The sequence below is a fragment of the Garra rufa genome, chromosome 5 (genome assembly GCF_049309525.1).
Source record: "Garra rufa chromosome 5, GarRuf1.0, whole genome shotgun sequence".
Classification (NCBI taxonomy): Eukaryota; Metazoa; Chordata; class Actinopteri; order Cypriniformes; family Cyprinidae; genus Garra; species Garra rufa.
This window is the reverse complement of record NC_133365.1, coordinates 52,515,416-52,540,162: the sequence shown is the minus strand read 5'-3', so window position 1 is coordinate 52,540,162 and position 24,747 is coordinate 52,515,416. Positions and strand designations below refer to the sequence as shown.

Sequence of the window (24,747 nt, the reverse complement as noted above, 5' to 3'; positions counted from 1 at the left end):
TCCTATCGTATTATAGTCCTTCACGTCCGCTGCGTTCTCAAAATTCTGGCAATTTGATAATACCTAGAATATCAAAATCAACTGCCGGCGGCAGATCATTTTCTTATCTAGTGCCTAAACTCTGGAACAATCTACCTAACACTGTTCGGGAGGCAGACACACTCTGTCAGTTTAAATCTAGATTAAAGACACATCTCTTTAACCTGGCTTACACATAAAATCATTAACACATTTCTATAATTCAAATCCGTTAAAGGATTGTTAGGCTGCATTAATTAGGTCAACCGGAACCGAAAACACCTCCCATAACACCTGATGCACTCGTTGCATCGTAAAAAGAATGGCATCTACGCTAATATTAGTCTGTTTCATTCTTATTCCGAGGTCACCGTAGCCACCAGATCCAGCCTGTATCCGGATCAGATGGTCACTCCAGTCCCCCGGATCCAGTCCGGATCCAGTCCGTACCCAGTCCTTACCCAGCTTAGATCGTGGATCACCACCTAGAGATGACTTCAATAGCCGTGGATGTCAACCAGATGAGCTCCAAGGCGGATCATCAATAAAGACCTCGCCAACCTTAACGGCCATCGGCACTACACCACAGGATCCTGATGAGTTCTCTACAATCAGACATTGGTACAAACTGTTCTTTGGTCTGGCCAGAGGAGAACTGGTCCCCCGACTGAGCCTGGTTTCTCCCAAGGTTTTTTTCTCCATTTCTGTCACCTGTGGAGTTTTGGTTCCTTGCCGCTGTCGCCTCTGGCTTGCTTAGTTGGGGACATTTTCCAGCGATATCGTATACTATTTTAACTGAACTGACGATGATATCACTGAATTCATTGATGAACTGCCTTTAACTGAAAATTGATTGTTACAATAATGCGTTACTTACACACTATTGTGCTGTTTAAATACTGTTCAGTTGCTTTGACACAATCTGTATTGTAAAAGGCGCTATATAAATAAAGGTGACTTGACTTGACTTATGGAACACCCCCCAGTTTGGATTTGTATGGTTTTGTCTACTCTAAACCTACACTGAAACTCTTGAGTTTGTTCAGCTAGCTTCATGCAACAGGCTCAAACTCTGGCACAAACTCTGAGTTGACAGAGAAAGTTCATATCAAGCTTTGTAAGCCTGCTGAACCTGATCTAAACCAGGCTGGATTTGTTTGTTTTTTGTCAATTATAAACCTACTCTGAGTTTGTTGAGCTAGCTTCATGCAACAGGCCACAGATTTGTATATTTATTGCTATTTGTATTTGCCTTTTTATGTCTAGTTCTCAAACTCTTGTGAGGGTAAAATGAGTTTCTCACACTTTTCAGTGCTACAAACAAACAAGGAACTGAGATCCAACAAACCATCAACCAAAAAAAATCCTCTCACAGAATTATTTCTGACATTGAAACTCACATGAATAAACAGTGAATTCTGTGATGATTCAGAAGACAAGTTCTTTGAGTTTTAAGTTTCATAAGCTCACATGCAATTCATATTTTATGCTTGGCAGGCTACAACAGAAAGTTTTCTGTTTTTTTTTTTTTTTTTTTTTTTTTTACCAGACTCTTTGTTGTTTTTCAAAGCGTTGATTTTTGGCAAACTGCATGGAAATCAATGAACCTCTAACATAATCGAAGGAAGCAAAATTTATAGTCTTTCCAAAACCAATTTGCATTGAAACTTTGCATGCACCTTCATGAGCCTAAATGACAAACTCACAAAATTCAAGAAGAAACAAAGAGTTCAACCAGCGTTTCAAGTGGTTGAAAAATCAAATGCAGGTTGATTGGACCCTAACACCCATTTCTAGTGAATAAGCACAGCTGGTTGATCATAAAGAGGGACCTTCTCAACATGCCGAGCAAATGCAAACAAACGGCTTTTAGCAGCCCGGCCTGAGCGAATGAACAACCTGTGGAGAGAAACCATCGGACCAACTGTTTTCTGACGCCTCTTTTAGGCTTCGCAGCTGTTAGCGGTCATGCCCGGGGTTTGACCTGCGCTACACAATCTGAAAACACACATGCATATCGTTTCGGGAGGTTGAAGCCTTTAAGATCTGAGTAAAGGGTGAAACTCTCGTGAGGACAAAGATGCTATTTGGTAACCATCTTGGTTCAAAGGTAAACTCTACACAAGTATGTGAACACAAACATGTCTCTTTTGGAGATTAAATGACAGCGAAAAACATGTAATTTCTCCACTCTGCACGTGCTACAATATACAAAGGTTCAGAGAAGAAAATGAAAACCAAAACATTGCAAAACATCTAAACATTCTGGCTTGCTTTTCCCAATTGGTTTAATAGTTTATACTGTACCTCTGCCCACCCAGCTTGTTTCAAAATACAACCAACAACTCCAAAGACAAAGCGGCATATGGTGCAAAACTCAAGAGACACTCGCGTGTCCATGCATGTGCCTCATTAATAATGAGTCCGGCCGGTCACGCCATGAGCTCATGGAAGCCGCGATCTCATTGGTTTACGAGGCTCTGGGGGACAATGCTAAAGGCTTGTACATTTGCAGTGGTAAATACCTCATGATGGGAAGAAATAGACACATTTGAAATTCCACTGACTACTGCAGAAAACTGCGGGAAAAACACAGATCTGTGGAGCACTTGGGCTCAAGACGTTGACAAGGAAACATCAAGGCGCTGGATGAGGTACTCAATCAAACAACAGCTGTACAAACACATACACTGAAAAAAATACTTGCACATACAGGGGTTGGACAAAAAAACTGAAACACCTGGTTTTAGACCACAGTTAGTATGGTGTTGGGCCTCCTTTTTTTGGCCAATAGAGCATTTCGTCTTTGGAATTGTCATATACAAGTCCTGCACAGTTGCCAAAGGCATTTTGAGCCATTCTCCTCTTGCAGATCAGGGGTCAGGTCACTACATGATACTGGTGTAGGAAAATGTTATCTGACTCGCTCCTCCAAAACACCCCAAAGTGGCACAATAATATTCAGATCTGGTGACTATGCATGCCATGGGAGATGTCCAACTTCACTTTTCTTGTTCATCAGACCACTCTGTCACCTGTCTTGCTGTGTGTACTGGTGCATTATCATCCTGATAGATGGTACCACCTTCAGAGTACAATGTCTGAACCATTGGGTGCACATAGTCAACGTTCACACCTGTTCTTACTAGTGGAATGTGCAGTCAGTGAAGATTGGCCACCAGGCTGCAAAAATATAGCCATGAAACCTCCAACATTATATTGGCCAGTGTTTCAGTTTCATTGTCCAACCCCACAGAGTGGTCTTATGAACAAGAAAAGTGAAGTTGGACATCTCCCATGGCATGCATAGTCACCAGATCTGAATATTATTGTGCCACTTTGGGGTGTTTTGGAGGAGCGAGTCAGATAACATTTTCCTACACCAGTATCATGTAGTGACCTGACCCCTGATCTGCAAGAGGAGAATGGCTCAAAATGCCTTTGGCAACTGTGCAGGACTTGTATATGACAATTCCAAAGACGAAATGCTCTATTGGCCAAAAAAAGGAGGCCCAACACCATACTAACTGTGGTCTAAAACCAGGTGTTTCAGTTTTTTTGTCCAACCCCTGTATGTCTACAAGGCTGCATTTATTCAGTCAAAAATATACTAAACATTTTAAAATATTATTCTAATTGGTTTTCTGTGGGAAAATGTTTTAAAATGCAATTTCTTGCAATGTGGTGAAACGCTGAATTTTTAGCATCATTAGTCCAGTCTACAGTGTCACATGATCCTTCAGAAATCATTATAATATCCTGATTTGCTGCTGAAGACACATGATTATTTTCAATGTTGAAAACAGTTGTGCTGCTTCATGTTTTTGTGGAAAACATCAGGATTTCAGGATTATTTGATTAATTTAAGTTGAAAAGAACATAATTTATTTTAAATGGAAATCTTTTGTAACATTATACAGGTGCATCTCAGTAAATTAGAATGTTGTGGAAAAGTTCATGTATTTCAGTAATTCTATTCAAATTGTGAAACTTGTGTATTAAATAAATTCAATGCACACTGAAGTAGTTTAAGTCTTTGGTTCTTTTAATTGTGTTGATTTGGCTCACATTTAACAAAAACCCACAAATTCACTATCTTAACCAATTAGAATACTTCATAAGACTAATAAAAAAACATTTTTAGTGAATTGTTGGCCTTCTGAAAAGTATGTTCCTTTACTGTATATGTACTCAATACTTGGTAAGGGCTTCTTTTGCTTTAATTACTGCCTCAATTATGCGTGGCATGGAGGTAATTAGCCTGTGGCACTGCTGAGGTGGTATGGAAGCCCAGGTTTCTTTGACAGTGGCCTGCAGCTCATCTGCATTTTTGGTCTCTTGTTTCTCATTTTCCTCTTGACAATACCCCATAGATTCTCTATGGGGTTCAGGTCTGGCGAGTTTGCTGGACAGTCAAGCACACCAACACCATTGTCATTTAACCAACTTTTTAGAAAATGAAATCAGCATCTTTAAAATGCTGGTCGGCAGAAGGAAGCATGACGTGCTCTAAAATTTCTTGGTAAACGGGTGCAGTGACTTTGGTTTCAAAAAACACAGTGGACCAACACCAGCAGATCACATTGCACCCCAAATCATCACACACTGTGGAAACTTAACACTGGACTTCAAGCAACTTGGGCTATGAGCTTCTCCACCCTTCCTTCAGACTATAGGACCTTGGATTCCAAATGAAATACACAACTTGCTCTCATCTGAAAAGAGGACTTTGGACCACTGGGCAACAGTCCATTTCTCGTTAGCCCAGGTAAGACACCTCTGACGTTGTCTGTGGTTCAGGAGTGGCTTAACAAGAGGAATATGACAACTGTAGATAAATTCCTTGACCCGTCTGTCTGTGGTGGCTCTTGAGGCCTTGATCCCAGCCTCAGTCCATTGCTTGTGAAGTTCACCCAAATTCTTAAATCGATTTTGCTTGACAAGCCTCTCAAGGCTGCGATTCTCCCACTTGGTTGTGCATCTTTTTCTTCCACACTTTTTCCTTCCACTAAACTTTCTGTTAACATGCTTGGATACAGCACTCTGTGAACAGCCATCTTCTTTGGCAATGAATGTTTGTGGCTTATCCTCCTTGTGAAGGGTGTCAATGATTGTCTTCTGGACAACTGTCAGATCAGCAGTCTTCCCCATGATTGTGTAGCCGAGTGAACCAAACTGAGACACCATTTTGAAGGCTCAGGAAACCTTTGCAGGTGTTTAGAGTTGATTGGCTGATCGACATGTCACCATATTCTAATTTGTTGAGATAGTGAATTGGTGGGTTTTTGTTAAATGTGAGCCAAATCATCACAATTAAGGCGAGACACTGCAGGTGAATAGGGTTAAAACATGTACTAATAGTTATTACCTTACTTTGCAATTACTTTGATAATTGCAAACATTTTTTTATTACAAGTTTTCTCAAATGTTAGGTTTAAATATGCAAATGAGGCATTATTTAATGAAATATGTGCTAACTTGCATACATTTCTAATACAAAAATCTAAACACAGGATGAAGTCAGTTTAGAAATTCTTTTTTTTGACATATTAGAGTCAAATGTTTTTACAGAGGGATTTTTGGGTATCTCATTTTGTCACAACATAATTCAGAAAATACTTAAAACAGACAGGAAACACTATATTTTTTACTATTTTTTGGGGGGAATAAAATGTTAGTATAAAATCAAGCAAATTATACATGAACAAATCCTTCTGTAAATACATTCAGGATATAGACAGGAATAAAAATGTAAAGTTTGGTGTGTGTAAGTGCTACTGAAGTGGAGATTTATGGCTCAGTGTAGGAGAAAAAACTCATTTTGAGTAAACAGCCTTTAAAATATGCATTGTAATTGAAATCTATTGACACACATAGATAAAGTGCTATAAAAGAAACACTTAACAGTGTCTTTCGGATGTTTTCTTTCCACTAGTCTGAAAAAACACTTTATGAATAACCAAAAAGTCCAAAATTTCAAACTTGACAGGTGCATTGACAGTGTTTTTGCCTACAGTGTCTCCCTTAAAAGAACCAAAGACTTAAACTACTTAAGTCTGTGTGCATTGAATTTAATTAATACACGAGTTTCACAATTTGAGTTGGATTACTAAAATAAATGAAGTTTTCCATGACATTCTAATTTATTGAGATGCACCTGTACATGTCTTTACTGTCAATTTAATGCATTCTTGCTTATTAAAAAAATAAAAAAATAAATAAAACTTACCAACCAATTAAAAAAAATGTAGGGTCAGTAAGATTAATTTCAGTCATTAATTAATTAATTAATTAATTTACATTTATTACGGTACATAATTGAAGAAAGTGTACAAATTGTCTTCTAAAAGAATAAATTTAAGTGACTGAATTTTATTTTCATCTAATTTTACTGATAATGTTTGAAAGACAGTTACGAAAAAAAAAAACATCTCGTTTTCTCCTCCAACTTCAAAATCATCCTACATCGCTGCAAAAGTACTGACCCAGTGTTTACAAAGTATGTTTGCAAATGCAACAAGTATAAGTACTGTAATAAAGTCTTGACTTGGTAGCTGAAGCTGTCAATTACATGGATATACTGTAAAAGGCGCACAGAGGGATTGGTGGAAAAAACTATTGCACAGGAGGAAATTTCCTTCACTTGTTCAGACAGTGCAGACAGCCTGCTAATATATCACTCCACACTGACACAACCCTTTCCCAACATGCAAGCCGACAAATATTCTTTTTAGTGGCTGCATAGGAACGTTTTTATAGTGGGATTTCAGACTAAGCTAGATGGACGTCAGATACCTAAGCTAAAGCAAGCTGAAGACCGAAGCTATAAAGACACAAAGTAACTCAACTCGCACAGTATGGAAACTTAAAGTGACCCGCTAGTGTGGAATATGGAATGGGATATGGAATTGGGACAGTCAGCAACTTGGTGTTATAGTTGGCATTGGGAGAAGACGTTTAGGAAGACACTGTGTCATGTTTCACGTTTGTGGTGAGCGGATTTGATTGAGATGGAAAATGTGATGGATGAATCTGCGTGAGGTGGGGAAGGGATGGCGTATGATTTCCTCTGTGAATATGGATGGATTGCAGTGGAAGAGGAAGCGGTTGAGACCTATAGGAAACACTGGTGTGTACACACACACACACAAACTAGGCCTCACTGCTGCGAGTCGTCAGATATGCTTACATGAACTGGGGAACATACTGGAGACAAAAAAAAAAAAAAAACACACAAATGATTTCAACATATGTAACCACAAACGAAAAGAACAGAAACAATGACAAATTATTTCATTTCCGATTTGGAATTTGAAACAGCGTGATTTGCTATAAGAGCTGCAGTTACAGCAGCTCTGTTGTGAAGACAATGCAATAACAAAAAACAATGTGACTAATAAAACTCATTGTTTCAATATGATTTAATATTGAAATGGGTTTAAAATAAAACAAAATAAAATAAAAACAATTAGAATTCAGGAATTTATTTAGCCAGAATAGGTGCATAAAAATTGCTGTAAAAAATAAATAAATAAAACTAAATAAAATAAAATAAAATTTGGGAAAAAAAAATAAATGTGGGAAAAAATTAATTCTCATTTATATAGTTCAAGAAAATTTTATGTTAATATTTCAATATTTAACAACACATTCACCAATTCACAATTCTCTGATGTTGGTTAATGGTCACAAGACATGCAAGTAAACTGATAAAATACTAATTATTAAAAAAAAAATCAACATTCAAACCTTGCAGCTTTTAACAATAAGAATACAGGAATTTATTTAGCCAGAAAAAAAAAATTAAAAGTTCCCAAAACTTTAATATTTAATAATACATCTGCAAATGTAAAATTATTTTAATGGTCACGAGATAAGCAAATTGATAAATACTGAATATTAAAAAAAAAAATTTAATTGTTTTTATATAAAGACAGACAGACAGATAAATAGATGGCTGATAAGAATATATATATATATATATATTTTTTTTTTGCCAAAAGAAGTGTATACATTTTTTTTTTTTTTTTTGAAAAATAACATAAATAAATAAATAAAATACCAAACATTTCTCATTACTGTAGTGCAGGCAACACATTTGCAAATTCACAATTCTCTTTTGTTGGCTAATGGTCACAAAACATGCGAGTAAATTGATAAAATCTTTTTTTTTCCCTAAATTCTTCACCTTCAAACATTCAAACTCTCCAGCTTTTAACTATTATAATTCAGGAATTTATTTTGCCAGAATGGGTGCATAAAAAATGTTGGAAATCACATGAATCTGTAAATAAAGTAAACCAAGCGCACAATGTATTCCCAAATGTCCGTTAAACTCACAACACATTCAGATATGATCTAATCTCTGCATCATAACCCTCACATGTTTTCAGGCTGAAATATGACTGGAACATTTCTTGACAGGCTTCGTGAGATTTACCCACATTCTTTGACTCGTCCAAATCAGGATATTAAACGCAATTGAGAATGACTTGTAAAAAAATTGCGTGTGTTTTTATTTAACAGACTACAACAAATGGTTTATGTCATTACATCCCTAACAGATGCCTGTTCCCACAATAATCATTAGAGTTTAATGCAGGGAAGAACTGAAATGAGAAATCCTGGCAGAAAAGGCTTTATTCCACCATTGCACATGAAAGCGGACACGCCAGCGATCAATGGAAACACTTGCCAGATGGATTAACAGCCAGGGTAACGTCTCAATGCAACAAACCAGACTTCTGACATCTGAAATTGAGCTTTGATCGCCTGTCATTCAAAAAGCCAAAGCACTTTCAAGTCCAAAAAAACATTGCTTCAATTAAAAGACCAGATACCAGATTAGCTTTCTGCTCGGAAATCAGGTTTTCTGCAAAATTCACAGCTAAATAATTAGTTCCCGCACAATTCCTGTAGAGCATGGATTTGAATTTAACTAGTTACACTGCAGCACTGGAGTTTGGAATTTGAAATTTGAATTAGAATGTTGGAAAGTAAAATTTAAACTATTTGAATTTTTAAATTTTTAAATCTGATGATAATGTTGAGACTAAGCCCATGATCCTGGAGTGACAACCACTTTTAAATACAGAAGTGAATCCTCTAAATTATATTTTAAGTGTGTATGCAACAGAACTTTGGCTCAAATATTCACTAACCCAAATGTTGGGTTAAATTTTCCAATTAAAATTTTAACCCAAAAACTGGGTTGGTCCTTATTTGACCCAAAGTTGGATTTAAACAACACAGCATTTTTTTTAGAGTGTACACTATTTTTAACCAATGAAATATATTACAGCTCATTCATTATATTGAGCAATTTTACGACCATCAATGTTTTGAAAGTTGCTTTGCAGAACGAGCTCTTGAATGGTTGCCATGTCCACATATTATAAGCGTTTTGGGCCTTTTGTTTGGGTATGGCTAACAAAGCAATCTAGTTTATGGAGTTAATAAAGTAGACTGGTGATGGTTGTGATAGTTTGGTATGTGGCTTATTTCCAAGGTTAACACATTTGGGTTTGAGTTTATTATGGGCTTGATTTGATATGTTGTTTCTAGCAAGATCTGGCAACACTGTTGAATCAAAGCATACTCTGATTTCTTGTACCGCACATACAGAAAAGACACAACTCTAATATACATTCAGGAACATCACTAACAATTAAATGTTCAATTCAGTTCCATACATACTGCGTAGAATTTCATGCAGTTGACACCTGAATTTTTAGGGCGAGTAGAATAGTGTCAATTGGGTAAACTGAACTGTGTCTGTTCTACACTCTTAAAAACAGAGGTGCTTTAAAAGGTTCTTCACAGCAATGCCATAGAAGAACCATTTTTGGTTCCACAACGAACCATTCAGTTAAAGGCTCTTTAAAGAACCCTCTCTTTCTTACCTTTTCATAATCTGAAGAACCTTCTTTTGCCACAAAGAAACTTTTGTGAAACAGAAAGGTTCTTCAGATTCAGATTCTTATTGGAACCATTTAAACAAAAAAGGTTCTTCTATGGCATCGTGAAGCACCTTTATTTTAAAGACTGTAGGGATGTAACGATATCAAAATCTCACAATAGGATAATATTGTGTTATAAAGTCCATGATACGATATTTATTGTGGTATTTAAAAAAAACAACAACAAAAAAAAATGAAGATTTGGGGGGGGGGGGGATGTGTTCTAATCGAATGCACTTTGAGAGTTAAAAATTAAGAGTTCCAACCAATGTTCTTAACTAAGAAAACTTAAGTCAGAAATCGCTAGTTGTCAACAATACATAATGCACTTTTAAGCTTTTAGATTGACGGAAACGACAGTAGAGCTTTTATTTTGACAAAAAAACAGACTTACAAAAACTAGAAAAGTAGTAAAATGCTGTAATCATCTGCCTGAAAAATAAAGCATAACCGGTGGCCGTTGCATTCCCAGACGTGCACTAAACTTCAGCATGTGCAATAAACAAGTTCCCTGCATTCACTGTGAACCGAGTCGTTCTGAGCCACAGAAAACGCCGGATCACTAGCTGTTTGCCTGAACGAAGTGCACGCTTCTCCTTGAAATGCACAGTGAAAACTGTCTGGACGAAGGGATTAAGACAGTTCATTTGACAGTATAAAATCTTTTATGTATATTTTATGTATAAAATCTACTCTTTTTGCCCAGAAGACCTATATCGTTTCATATCGTCATGTGATCATGACTATATTGAGACAGTTTTGATATCGCAATAGCACGATATTGATCATTGATACTGACAGCAGGATAAAGCACTAGAGTGTGAACTGACAACCGAATTTGGCTGCAGTGTTTCTGTGGCCTTTGCGTGGCCGTATAAAGAGTACAAGTGGACAGTCAGTATGGAGAAGGTCTTACTGCCCAGTCTGACCACCTGACATCTGCCTGACAGGAAGTCCAGCTGCTCAGGGAGCAGTTCAGGACATCAGAATGTTGTGTTAAAACTATGGAGCTGAATGCCAAGCTGTTGTCCACAAACAAACCACATTCTCACAGATGTGTCCAGATGAGAGAAAGCAGTGCAGGATGAAGACTGACATCATCACTTTGACACTGGTCTTAAATCATCTGTTTTGTAACTTTCTGCATATGTTTCCATTCAGAATTAAATGGACTTTTTAATTATGGTTCAGTTTGTGAATTTGAATTAAAGTAACAAACTGGATGCAGAATTGCAATTGGAATATGAATGTAATGCGGTAGAAAGAATTACCCTTGAATTTTAAACGTGGACAATATTTGAATATGAGCTTCAAAAAAACTAGCTTGAAAGGCAAACAAATAAAGAAAGAACTGCACAATAATATTTTGATATCGCTATAGCAAAACTGTCTCGATATTATTTTGGTCACATGATGATATGATAGTTTTTAAAAATATATTTAAACTTCTTATTTTAACATTAAAGATTAGTAAAGTTGTGCTTTGGTCCATTCAACTTTGACACAGTATCTGTCAATCAAAATAAAACCGAAAGCGCAATATGGCGTAATCAAGTCTGTTTTCGCTCAACGTTTCAAAGTGAAGTGCACACATTGTTGAGGCGATCAGCTTGTAAACCGGTGTTTTTCGCACCATAGAATGTCTCCGTTCACAGTGAATGAATGCAGTGAACTTGTTTATCGCATGTGCTGTGAGTTTAGCACATGTTTGGGAATGCAACGGCCACCAGTTATGCTTTATTTTCTTGGCAGATGATTACAGCATTTCACTAGATTTGTAGTGATAGGCGTTTTTGTAAGCCTGTTTTCACTGAAGCTGGAGATTTCCGTCAAAAATAATTGCTGACAACTAGTGGTTTATATGGGTACCGTTAATGCAGTCCAAATTCAAAATATCTTTGAAGAGTAGAAATTAGGAAAGAAGTAGGCCTATTGTAATTTCCCTACTATAGTGTAAAGCGAAAATAATACCCATGAAATATTTATTTTCATTTATTTTGCAGTGCAACTGTTTTACAATACATTGCTATTACGGTTGTTGTTATTGTTATTATTATTATTATTATATTCTAATTTGTTTGTTTTTCTAAAACACCAGTGTGAATGCAATTAAGACAGTACATCACAAATAAAAAAAGAACTTTAAAACCCTTCAATGCACTTTTTTTCTGACTTTTGAACTCTCAAAGTGCATTAGAATAATTTAACTTTAAAATGTATACTTTTTTAATTTTTTCCAATTCTTCTCTTTTTTTTTTTCAATATTGTAATAAATATTGTATCATGGACTTCATATCATGCTTTTATCGTATTATGGTATTTTGTCGTTTATCGCACAATTATATTTCACAATTCAGATTTACTTTTTCTCCCAATTCTGAGGAAAAAGTCAGAATAGCAAGATATAAACTCAGAATTCTTTGACTTTATTTCCCCTTTAAAGTTCTGCGCTTTGGAATTCTGTCAAGACTCCAAGTTTTTTTTTTTTAATTCAGACTGTTTTATGTCAAGCAAATTTGAAAAAAGACAGAACTGTGAGATATAAACTCAGAATTGCCTTTTTTTTATTATGATTCTGTTGTAAACAGGTTTCTATAGGAAGAACACTTCAAACAATCAAACAAGCTTTTTAATGAAAAATCAATAGACAAATGAAAAGAAACACTAAAAGTCCTGATCTGCTGTTGCACTGCACAGTTTTGTCACACTTTTAGATTCATTTGGTTTCAAGTTTATAAAACATAAGTGCACCATCTAGGCATTTCTAGGCATTTGTTGCTCTACCAACAAAAGTGACTCTGCAGATCGTCTACCTGTCCGACAGGATATTCGTTCATTGATCAAAACCCATGACGCATCCCAACGACAACCGTGGGACCATCTGTACCTGCGAGTGAGATTTTCTTGCATCCAAAAATAAATAAATAAACCTACTGTCTACATAACTCTGACCTTCCTCATCAATGTAGCTTGTAATGCAACTAACAGAGTTTCTTCTGGTAAAAGTCAGAGCTCATCTAAATCACGGTTTTGGTAAAACGGTCTTGCTAGAGGTAGTTCTGGGCTTTGGGGTGTTGAAAGCCGATATACCATGTTTCAGGTGGTTTCAAGCATGCCTAACATCGAATATTTGCCAGTATTTTCTCAATCTGCGATTCCAATCAATTTTCTCAGTGCCAGCTGTTGAAAAGCTCTCGAACGACAAGCTAATCCTACCGGAGAACACTTGATAATCTTTCTTCTGCGTTTGACATTACTATTTTAAACAACAGTCGGGATTGAAATTACCCTTTCGCAACAAAACCACTGAAAAAGCTTCTGTAACGGGCTGACAGAACAGGAAAATGTGTGCAGGACCTGGCAAAGCATCCGGAGGCCTCTGGCTGAGAGAGCAGGTGCAAGGAAAGACGCATCGGTTGCTGGTAACTGGGGGATAAAACAAGCGCTACTGGTCCCTCAGGACTAATTAGGTTTGGGCTGCTTTCAATACAGTATAGTCAAACCACATCCAGCTCATACCTGCAGATGGGCTGTAAACTTTGTTAGCTTACCATGTAATACTTTCCTGTTTTCTCCAGTATTGCTTGCCAAAATTCACTTTTCACCATCGTGGATGGTTGAGGTATCATTCATGTAGCACACATGGTGTGTGACGAGTTAAGAGCCAGTTTAATACGTGCCGTTAGTTTTTAAATCACTAATCAAACCAAAGCAGATATGATACTGAGCTAAAAAGCTAAAGTAGGGCTGTCAATCAGGGTTATTAATATATTATTATTTGTAGCAATAGCCAAAAATACATTGCATTGGCAAAATTATCGGCAAAAATAATTAGGATTAGTAAAGATCATGTTCCATGAAGATATTTTGTAAATTCCCTACTGTAAATATCTCAACTTAATTTTTGATTAGTAATATGCATTGCTAGGAATTTCATTTGGACAACTTTAAAGGTGATTTTCTCAATATTTAGATTTTTTTGCACCTCTGATTTCAGATTTTAAAATAGTTGCATCTCAGGCAAATATTGTCCTATCCTAACAATACATCAATGAAAAGCATTTATTAAGCTTTCAGATGACGCATAAAATCAAATTGACCCTTATGACTGGTTTTGTGGCCTAGGGTCAGAAATATTAAATATATAATGTAACTAATAAAAAGACAAAGGCACAAAGTAACTGAATAATTAAACTTAAATTAAAATATAAAACAATTCAAAATATTATTAAAAACTATAATGGTATATACATAATACTAAAATAATACTTCTGTCAATCAATTAAAATGTAATTGCTATTAATAAATGGCAACAATAAAAGACATGTTACCTGGGATAAGTATGTATAAATAAATCTGTAGAGTAATTTACTGATAAATGGATGCTCTGATATTGAAAGAAAAATATAAATATTTCTATAAAAAAAAAGTTCAAAAGTTTGGGGGCGGTAAGATTTATATATGATAAAATAAAGTCTCACCAAAGCTGTATTATTTAGTAAAAAATATGGTAAAAACTGTAAAATTGTGAAATATTATTACAGTTTAAAATAAATATTTTCTATTTATATATATATTGTCAAACATAATTTATTTCTGTGATGCAAAGCTGAATTTTCAGCATCATTACTTCAGTCTTCAGTGTCCTTGAGCCTTCAGAAATCATTCTAATATGCTGATTTGCAGCTCAAGAAACATTTCTGATCATTATCAATGTTGAAAACGGTTGTCCTGCTGAAACCATGATGCATTTTATTTCAGCATTTTTGATGAATAGAAAGTTCAAAAGAACAGCATTTAATTGAAATAGAAACTATTTGTAGCGTTACAAATGACTTTGTCATATTTGCATCCTTGCTCAATAAACGTAAATTCTTCAGAGAAAAAAAACTTTTTGAATTGTAGTGCATTTAATTACACTGCAAAAGAAATATTTCTTACATTTTTTTGAAAACATTCTTAAATCAAGAAGATTTTCTAGACGAGTAAAAAATATCTTCTTGTTTTCAGAAAAAACTAGTCAAAATTAAGTGAGTTTTTGCTTAGAACAAGCAAAATAATCTGCCAATGGGGTAAGAAAAAAAAATCTTTTTTCAAACAAAAAACAAAATTATTTTTTTTACCCCACTGGCAGATTATTTTGCTTGTTCTAAGCTAAATGTTAGCTTTATGTCTTCTGAAAACAAAATAATTTTTACTTGTCTAGAAAATCCTTCTTGATTTAAGAATTTTTAGATATTTTGGCTAAAAAGAAGAGAAAAAACCTAAGTAAGAAAAGCATTTTTAGCAGTGTAATTGCACGTCATAAATCTAACGTAGAGTGAGATTCTGTTCTAAACTGTTGCAACGGCGACAAGAACATACGATTTGTTTTTTTGGTCTCTAATTTGTTTTTTAATCATGTACTTTACACCCAAACTGAGGAATGAGGGTGAGCAAATGATAACAATTTTCATTTCTGGGTGGAATTTCCCTGTAAGTGTGGACAGATTAATTACTTTTCCCTGGAAACTGATGCACCAAGTATAATGAGATCATAGTGCAAGAATGAACAGCATCGGTGATGCCTGCTTTGGCACATGCTGAGATTTTTCGATGTGACATCATCATTATCATCATTATCGCCTGTACATAGCCAGAGCCTTGAGCTTTTGAACAACAATTAATCACGAAGCCATATTTTGTTGTTGCTCCCTTGACATCCTATTTTATGCGCAATCCTGTGCGTATTACACATGAATCTGGGCTTCACATTATATCAGATACGTTTATATTTACAGTATTAATCCGTGCATAATTGAATACCTCCCATCCACGTCACCTCAACCAACGCCAAACCTCCGGCGCCACAGACCTTCTCGACGGCTGTGGAGCGGCTTTTAAAGGACAAAGTGTCCCTGGTGTTCCTCTAAGGTGGATGCACAAGGCCATAAACCTGCCTGCAGAGTTGATCTTGGCACCATCCGCAGCCGACACAGAGGCAAGTATCACTGATCTAAACCTGCAGCTAAAAATCATTAGCGGAATACCAAAAACACAGCATTTTGAAGTCACAGAGTGCAAGACACATTACGGATCAGACCAATGGAGTGTAATATTACATAAAAGACATCTTTTGGCTAAATTTTAAGGCAATTACATATGGAATTCTAACTTTTTTCTTGCAGTTCCAAGATTATATTATCACAATTCAGAAAAATAAAGCCCAAACTGGGAGGAAAAAAGAAAAACTGAACTGAGAGATAAAAAGTTGCAATTACCTTTTTACTGAATAAAAATAATAAAGGTAATTGAGTCTTAATATCTCACAATTCTGACTTTTTTGCATGATACAAACTTGCAATTCTGACTTTTTTCTCAGAATTAGGATATAAACTTACAATTGCGAGTTATAAAGTCAAAATTGCAAAATAAAAACTCGCAATTGATAAAATAAAGTCTGAATTATTTTTTTTAGATTTGCGAGTTTTATATCGCAATTATTACTTTTTTTTCTCAGAATTGCAAGTTGGTATCTCACAATTGTTTATTTTGTTGTTTATAACTCGCAATTCTGACTTTATAACGAGCAAATGCGAGTTTTTATGTCAGAATTGTAAGACATTAACACGTCAGTCTTTCTCCCCCCTAAAAATTTGACTTTATAACTCACAATTGTGAGTTTATATCTTACAATTCTGAGAAAAAAAGTCTGAATTGCGAGTTCTGACTTCATTTCTCGCAATTCTGAGAAAAAAATTTAGAACTGACTTTATATCTCACAATTCCGACTTTATAACTCGCAATTGCAAATTTGTATCTTATAATTATGACTTTATAACAAGCAATTGCGAGTGTATATCTCACAATTCCGAGAAAAAAAAGGCCAAATTGCGAGTTTGTATGATGCAATTCTGAGGAAAAAAGTCACAATTATCTTTTTTTTTGTGTCGGAAACAGGCTTCCGTTGATTTTACTTTATTATTTTAAATCGTATCGGCCCCAAGCTTTTAAATGGTAGTTTATACACTGCAAAAAATGCTTTTCTTACTTAGATTTTTTGTCTTGTTTCCAGCCAAAATATCTAAAAATTCTTAAATCAGGAAGGATTTTCTAGACAAGTAAAAATTATTATCTTGTGTTTAGTAAAAACAAGTCAAAATTAGGTGAGTTTTTGCTTAAAACAAGCAAAATAATCTGCCAATGGGGTAAGAAAAAAAAATCTTATTTCAAGCAGACAACTAGATTATTTTTCTTACCCCATTGGCAGATTATTTAACTTGTTTCAAGCAAAAACTCACTTCATTTTGACTTGTTTTTACCAAAAACAAGATAATAATTTTTACTTGTCAAGAAAATCCTTCCTGATTTAAGAATTTTTAGATATTTTGGCTGGAAACGAGACAAAAAATCTAAGTAAGAAAAGCATTTTTTGCAGTGTATAATCCCCACTACATTCTTTCTGTTCTTCAAGCCATTTTTAAAGCTTTTTAAACTATTTTTCAAAACTTTGTCAAGTGGATTAAAGAAAAAAAATTGCTTGTTTTACTTAAAATTTAGAATTTATTTCAAATTTTAAATGCAATTCCTTAAATTCAAATGAGAATTCTGTTTCTTGTTTGTCAGCTTAAATTCAAATTCGAAATCAGAAACTGAATTGAAATTTAAAATGCATTCTAAATTCAGCTCTGTTCACAACCCTGTTGGTCACCTATAGAGGTATTATTTTAATTTGGATGCTGCTTTAAAGGGCAGTAGGGTGCAAACAGTGAGCCCAGCCATTGAGCGGTGGCCAAAATCAAGCGGAAAACACATTTCTAGTACTTCGAAGGTCACACTGTTCTTTGAAAGAGAGTGCAGGAAATTATTCATCCGCTGTTTTAATGGCAAACACATCCTAAGAGCATCATTTCTTTCCATTTTTTAAACATCTGTTCATTATTAGAGGAAGTGGTCATCTGGCCTCAGATATGACTAGTAAGAGGATCCAACGGCAAGTGCCAAAAAACACGCACCCAGACGTTCAGTCCTCAATCTCTAAAGCTTCCGTATGCTTCCAGACTTAAACAAAAGCACTGGATGTCGCAGCCGTGACCCAGCAATCTGGCATTAAACAGTAATTTCTTGACATCTACTAGAAACGGTGACAAAATACAAAAATTGATGGATGTTTTTGGGATCTGGAGTGAAGAGTTTAAGCGTGAAGCCCTGCTGTTTTCATGATCATCCTGATCGATAGTGGCAGAAAGAACAGCCTGATCACACATGCATACCTAAACTTGACAAATTTCCAAAATGGAGACATAAAAAGTGAGAAATAAGCTTGTTTTGGCAAGTTTTTGCTGACCAGCTGGCCCAGCTTTTTGGAAACTGCAACATAATGCATGACGTCATATTCTATACATGGGTTAAAGGCGTAAGGGGTTTTTCAAGTATCAAAGCAATAAATGTTAATTATAATAATTATTATTATATTATAATATAATGAAACATTAGACACTTTACTTGCAGTCTAATATGCTTTCTATGTATATAAAATCACTTTTGTCAATTTAATTTGTTGTGAATACCAAAATGGGATGTCTTGCAATAATGCAATAATGTTTAAGAACAGCAGTCTGACTGTTATGTTTTAATCTGATGCAGATGCAAGCGGATAAAAATCCAAGAAATAATGGTCTTGCAAAACCAAAACACATTTAAGTGAATGATGCAAAATACAGTAAAACTGACTCAGTTTATCCTTCTTTGGTGTGGATGACCTTAAACATTACTGAGCTTTAAAGGGTTTACCAAATTTATCATTCAAAAGTATAGAGGCAATACTGTTTTTTAAATAAATGAGTACTTTTATGTTGGAAAATGTCAATGAAGACATTTTAAATAAATGTTGTTCTTTTGATTTTTTTCCCCACAAAAATATGAAGCAGGAATGTTTCTTGAACAGCAAACCAGCATATTTAAATGATTTCTGAAGGATCATGTGATACTGAAGACTGAAGTAATGATGATGAAAATTCAGATTTGCATCACAGGAATAAATAACATGTTGAAATATATTAAAGTAGAAGATAGCCATTTTAAATTATAATATTATTACTGATTTTTTGCCAAACAAATGCAGCCTTGGTGAGAATAAGAGACTTTCAAAAACATACCCTTGAAATAAAGTGCATTTCAAACAGCGGCTACCTTAAACTGAGTGTTTTTTGGCTTATGGTTTTCTATAGAACTCAGATTTCATCCAAAATTTTCATTTGGGATCATCGCTAGTTATGACTAATGTTTTCTGCAATCCACACTAATTGAAAACCATACAGTATACAGTAGGATGAGAGAAGTGTTATGTTTGGATTCCAGGTTTCTTTTCACAAAGTCAGATTTTAAAGAGTAACTTTCCATTTGAAATGACAGGCGCTTGCGTTAAAAACATCAGTTACAAAGTGAGCAGGGAAAAATAATTACAGGACTAAGTGGGAAAAAAGTGTGGAAAACATAATTACCATGATGTATGAGCAACGCATTTGTATAAGTTAGACATTATGATTAAACAGCCAAAGGTTTGAGGTCTCCAATGAGTCTGGCTTTAGACAGTGAGGACAAAACCATCCCCAGAAGTGAGCCGAAAGTGAACCATTTGTTAAGGACAGTCTCTGATGCATTAAATAAAGTAAATAAGAAAACACCATCCTTTAGGATGCAGGTTTGGGTTTTGTCATTCAGACAGCTTACTTAATGTGTGCAAATGTTAAGTGCGTTTCTTACCGCCCAGGTCTTGCTCAGTCTAAAGATGGGAGCGCTTTGCAATGCCGACACCACCGACACCATCGAATGAAGGTTATTCAGCTCTAGAAGTTTCTGTAGACATAGGAAGCAAGTGATGAATTGCTAAACAGTTCAGAAACTCAATGCACAAACCACAAAGAGTGTTTAAAGCACAAGAGAGTCAACACTGCACCAAAAATTATTTCTTCTTCAGTACTTCATCTGGTTTTCCAGAACAAATATTTAAATATTCTTAAATCATCATAAATCACTTAGAGAAAGATTACTTCGGTACTTGTAATGGAAAACAAAACAAAATGTAGCTGCAAGCAGCAATTAAAGAGCCAAGCTTTAGGCAAGCAAGGCAGCAAACATCAGGAGCAATGAGAAATTGAAGCCATTTTAAGATGATTTTAGTCAAAATGGGTGAAAATAAATACAACCTCTAGTAATATTATTTATTGGATTAGCACTTTTGACCACTAGGTGGCGCTGTTATCAAATCAATGTGGTTGGTTCAGTGTGAGGTGACAATATGTCAAAGCTTTGCAGAGATACATCCTGAGTCATTTTTGCATCACGGCTCAAATTTGTTGCAGCGCTACAGAAAAACAGTCTCATCTATCGAAACAAAATCCATAACTTTGTGTCAGCACAGTCTGAAGATGATCTGACTCGATTCTGGTGAAATCAGATAAACGATAACCATTTCATATATCGACATGAAATCCATAACTTTTTGCCAACATTTGCTGAAAACGATGAGTAAATTTGGTGAAAATCAGACCAATGGTCTAGGAGGAGTTCGAAAAAGTAGGTTTTTAACATTAATCAAAATGGCTGACAGGAAGTTTGGCTGACAATGGCAAAATTTGTATCCATGTTCTCAGCATGACCCAAAGAATACATTGAGACCAGTTTCATTAAAATATATATATAAAAAAAAAACTAAATTCAAAACGGCTGACATCCAAAATGGCTGACATGGGGAATGGTTCGACCCTGCATGCTTTTACGAATCCATTCATAGCAGTTTTTTCATATCTACTGACCACTAGGTGGCAGTGTGCCAAAGCTGTGCAAGTAGCCTCAGGTCATGGTTTTAATAACACACACCAAGTTTGGTCTTAATACACCAAACCGTTGTGGAGATATAGCTTCATATCCATTTTTGCACGCTCTTCGTCAAATTTGTTTGCGTGTTATTTGAGAACAGTTTGACTAACCAACTTGAATTCCATAACTTTTTGCCAGAATGATCAGAAGATGATCCAAGCCAATTTAGGTGAAAATCAGACAAACTGTCTAGGACAAGTTCTAAAAAGTAGTTTTTTCAAACTATTAAAAATTTTGGACAAGTGGTGGTGCTAGAGAATTTGAGTTAGAGACTCCAAACTTTCTATGTTTAATGTTGAGACAGTCCTCCATCTGTGTGCCAAATTACACAACTTTCCCACAAGCGTTTCTATAATAGGAACGCCAACGGATACAATAGGTGCCTTCGCACCTTTGGTGCTTGGCCCCTAAATAGAGAATAAGAAAATAATTGCAGTGAAAGTTTACATTTTATATGGCAACCGCTTCCAATTTACTGGTTGCATTTTATCATGTTTTGCTATAAAATGTATGTAATGAGAAGTTCTCACTTCATAAATGGTTGGGTTGCAGCTTATGAAAACGCAGACAATGCACGTCTAATGAAGCAGACAAGAACTATAGTCTGTTTGTTAGGTTAGATGATGTCACAGCTACCGCCCACACTCAAAACTCCCGTTACTGCTCTCTGATTGGACATCGTCCACTAAAAGACAGTGACCTTCAGTAGGATACGGACCTGCTTTCATCATTTACTCCCACAGTGAAGACCCAGCAAACTCTAGAATGATGGAAAACTGCTTTGTGCTCGCTTCAGCACATTTGGCAGGCCCCGATCAACTCCATGACACATGATGACTACAATCTGAGTTTTTCAGCTTTTGTTCTGTCAGCAAGTGTTCCTCTGAGATTTAGTCATGCGATATCTGAAGGATGATATTCCAGCCGCTTCACTGACGTGGCTTGTTTTGATGAGTTTGCTGAGATGAAGACAGTACAGCGAAGGGCTCTTTGACTGCTGTCTTTATCCAGATGAAGGGTGGGCAAACATATGTCAGAGTAATTATCAAGATTAAGATGACAAAAAACTAAATCAAACTCTTCATACTTGCATTAAAAGTGAAGTGTGCGGTTGCTGTGGCACTTGTGTATTTCCAAAAACAATAACAAAGTTTTGGGATCTGCTTAGTAAACTGTGATAAAAGAAAGCACTTGACAAAATTGGAATAGTTTACCCAACAATGACAACTTGCTGAAAATTTACTCAGGCCATCCAAGATGAGTTTGTTTCCTCATTAGAACAGATTTAGAGAAATGTAGCATTGCATCACTTGTTCGCCAATGAATCCTCTGCAGTGATTGGGTGCCGTCAGAATTAAGAGTCCAAAGAGAGTCCAAACAGCTGACAAAAACATAATCCACAAGTAATCCACACCACTCCAGTCCATCAATTAACATCTTGTGAAGCCAAAAGCTGTGCGTTCATAAGAAACAAATCCATCACTAAGACATTTTGACAAAATAAAATTCCATAATCCATAATAACGCTTTGTCCAGATGAAAAATGCACCAACATATTTGTTTAGAGTTGTTTTGGTTTGGAAACTAGCTTGATCTTTGCATATTTATCTCCTAATTAAGATCAGACAGGTATTTCACTAGAGAAACCAACATTGCAAATCGAGGACTCGTATTATAGCTGGAAGCAATGATATAAAGTAAAAAAAACAACAACATTTGAATAATGGATTTGTTTCTTATAAACACACAGCTTTTTGATGGACTGGAGTGCTGTGGATTATTGGGATGTTTTTATCAGCTGTTTGGACTATCATTCTGACGGCAGCCATTCACTGCAGAGAATCCATTGGCGAGGAAATCATGTAATGCTAAATTTCTCCAAATCAGTTGTGAAGAAAAGAAAAATTCATTTACTCATTTTGGATGGCCTGAGGGTGAGTGTATTTTAAGCTAATTTTTATTTTTGGGTGAACCATCCCTTTAAACCGAGGTAGAAGAAAGCACACATTCACCTTAACTGCTAAGATTTACATAACAGCAAAATGAGAAAAAAACATCTTAAGGTGCACCTAAACAACACCAGGTGAGGTTCGATTAACAACTGCCAGAAAAAGTATGAACATGAACTGTGGATTGCACAAAAAGTGCCAAAATCTAAATCAGTCAAAGAAGCATATAAAACTGACTGCTAGTTCATTAGCCCTAATGTGGCATTTCTATAATCCAAACCATATAGATATGAATACCAAAATTAATAGCACTAATCAAATTTTTTAAAAAATTATGCATTTATTATAAACATTCCATTTATGTATTGTAAATTTCAGCGTTGGCTTGACTTTATTAAGCACTTTGTGGAAAGTAATGGAAAAATCGATGCGTGCTTATATAATAAAACTAAATAAACATGCTTTGTTGATCATTTAGTGTGCCAGTCGACCTCATTTCAAAGCAGGAACATACTGTATTACAATCCCTCTGTAGTGCGCACTAATGAGGTGAACCGTCAGACTCAAACATTCAGCTTTATTCTTTATTCAGTTCTTCAACTGTTTGAGTTAAAAATCTTTGTGTTCTACTGAAGAAAAAGTCTCCTACATCTTTGATGTTCAGGGGGTAAGCTGTCACATTTATGTCTGTTTTGGTACTTGGTTTCTCCCATTGTCTCCCCCCGTTGATCTTTGTACTTTGGATTAGCCCTCGTTTGTCCGAATTCCCTTCACCTGTATGTAATCATTAGTTTCCCTTTATAAGTCTGTTTGGATCTTGAGTTCAGTGTCGGTCCTTAATGTTGTCTCCGTGTGTGAAGAGCTGTTCCTGCCTTGTTCCTCTTGAAGATTTATATCAGATATCTTGTTTGTTTGAATATTGTCTATCGTCTCGTCTTGTCCAGCACGCACCATAACATAAGCTATCCCTTTAAAAATATCCTTGTTAATAAACTGGTGCATATGACATTGTAGTGTTTATTGTGACCATCATAGAACAGAATGATAGCTTTGGTGGATTAGTGATCTTTCCTAATAGTAATATTGTTTTATATTGATGCAAAAAGAGTATGATTTTGTAAGCAGCTGTTCATTGATGTACCTTTGCGATCTTGATGAAGTGGCTCATCATCTCGGCACGGATCTTCAGGGTTTGAGCGGTCAGGATTTCCCGTACTAACCAGAAGCTCACCTGAAGAGATGAGGAAAACAGTGGGAAAAGTTTATGTGCAAAAAGAGACTCATTTTTCATAAATATGACTGAAAACAATGAGCACGTCATATGATAAAACGTTTAAAGTGCTGGATTGCACAAAAGTTACTACTATGATGCCAATGTGCATTCATTTGCTAAACTTCAGAGTGATTTTTAGCATAGTTTTAGGATGTTTTCAGGGTGTTTTAGATAGTATATGCATGTTATGATGGAAAGGTGTTCTTTTCAAATAATTAACAAATAAACAAATTTGAAGGGATGTTTAATAAAACATGATTGATTTGAGGAAAATAAATATTTTATAATTAATTTTATATTAATCTTTATATGTTTAGAAATAAATAAATAATTCATAAGCAAATAATAGAAGGATCAAAACCAAAATAAGAGAGCTAGACTGAAGAAAGAGAGAGAAAAGCAGAGGTCAGCTGAGGTCACGTCGCAGGACAGCAATAAGTCAACATTTCATCAGCGATTTAACTTTTTTTCACTAAAGGGAAACTCAAATCATGTCTTGTGGAAAAACCATTTCTGATGGACAAAAACAAAAATGCTGGAAATGAGAAAAATGAGGAAAAGTGTTGTTATGTAATGACTGAAAAATGAGACACTCTCCTCTGATTATAATTGTATGGCAAACACAGAATCCTGGACTTCACATGGCAGAGACTCTAACACAAGCCAAAAAAAAAAAAAAGAGAGAGAA

At 35.5% G+C, this 24,747-nt stretch overlaps 1 protein-coding gene across 1 annotated transcript in view; it reads right to left on the bottom strand.

The window, feature by feature from the left end:
• The window catches only part of LOC141334908 (ras-specific guanine nucleotide-releasing factor RalGPS1-like), a 134,787-nt gene that overhangs the window by 105,045 nt on the left and 4,995 nt on the right, over positions 1-24,747 (bottom strand). Inside the window, exons 2-3 of the mRNA XM_073840134.1 lie at positions 23,928-24,017; positions 19,722-19,814 (exon numbers count right to left, since the gene is read on the bottom strand). Coding sequence (XP_073696235.1) covers positions 19,722-19,814; positions 23,928-24,017 — 183 coding nt within the window. The remainder of the gene's footprint in view (positions 1-19,721; positions 19,815-23,927; positions 24,018-24,747) is intronic.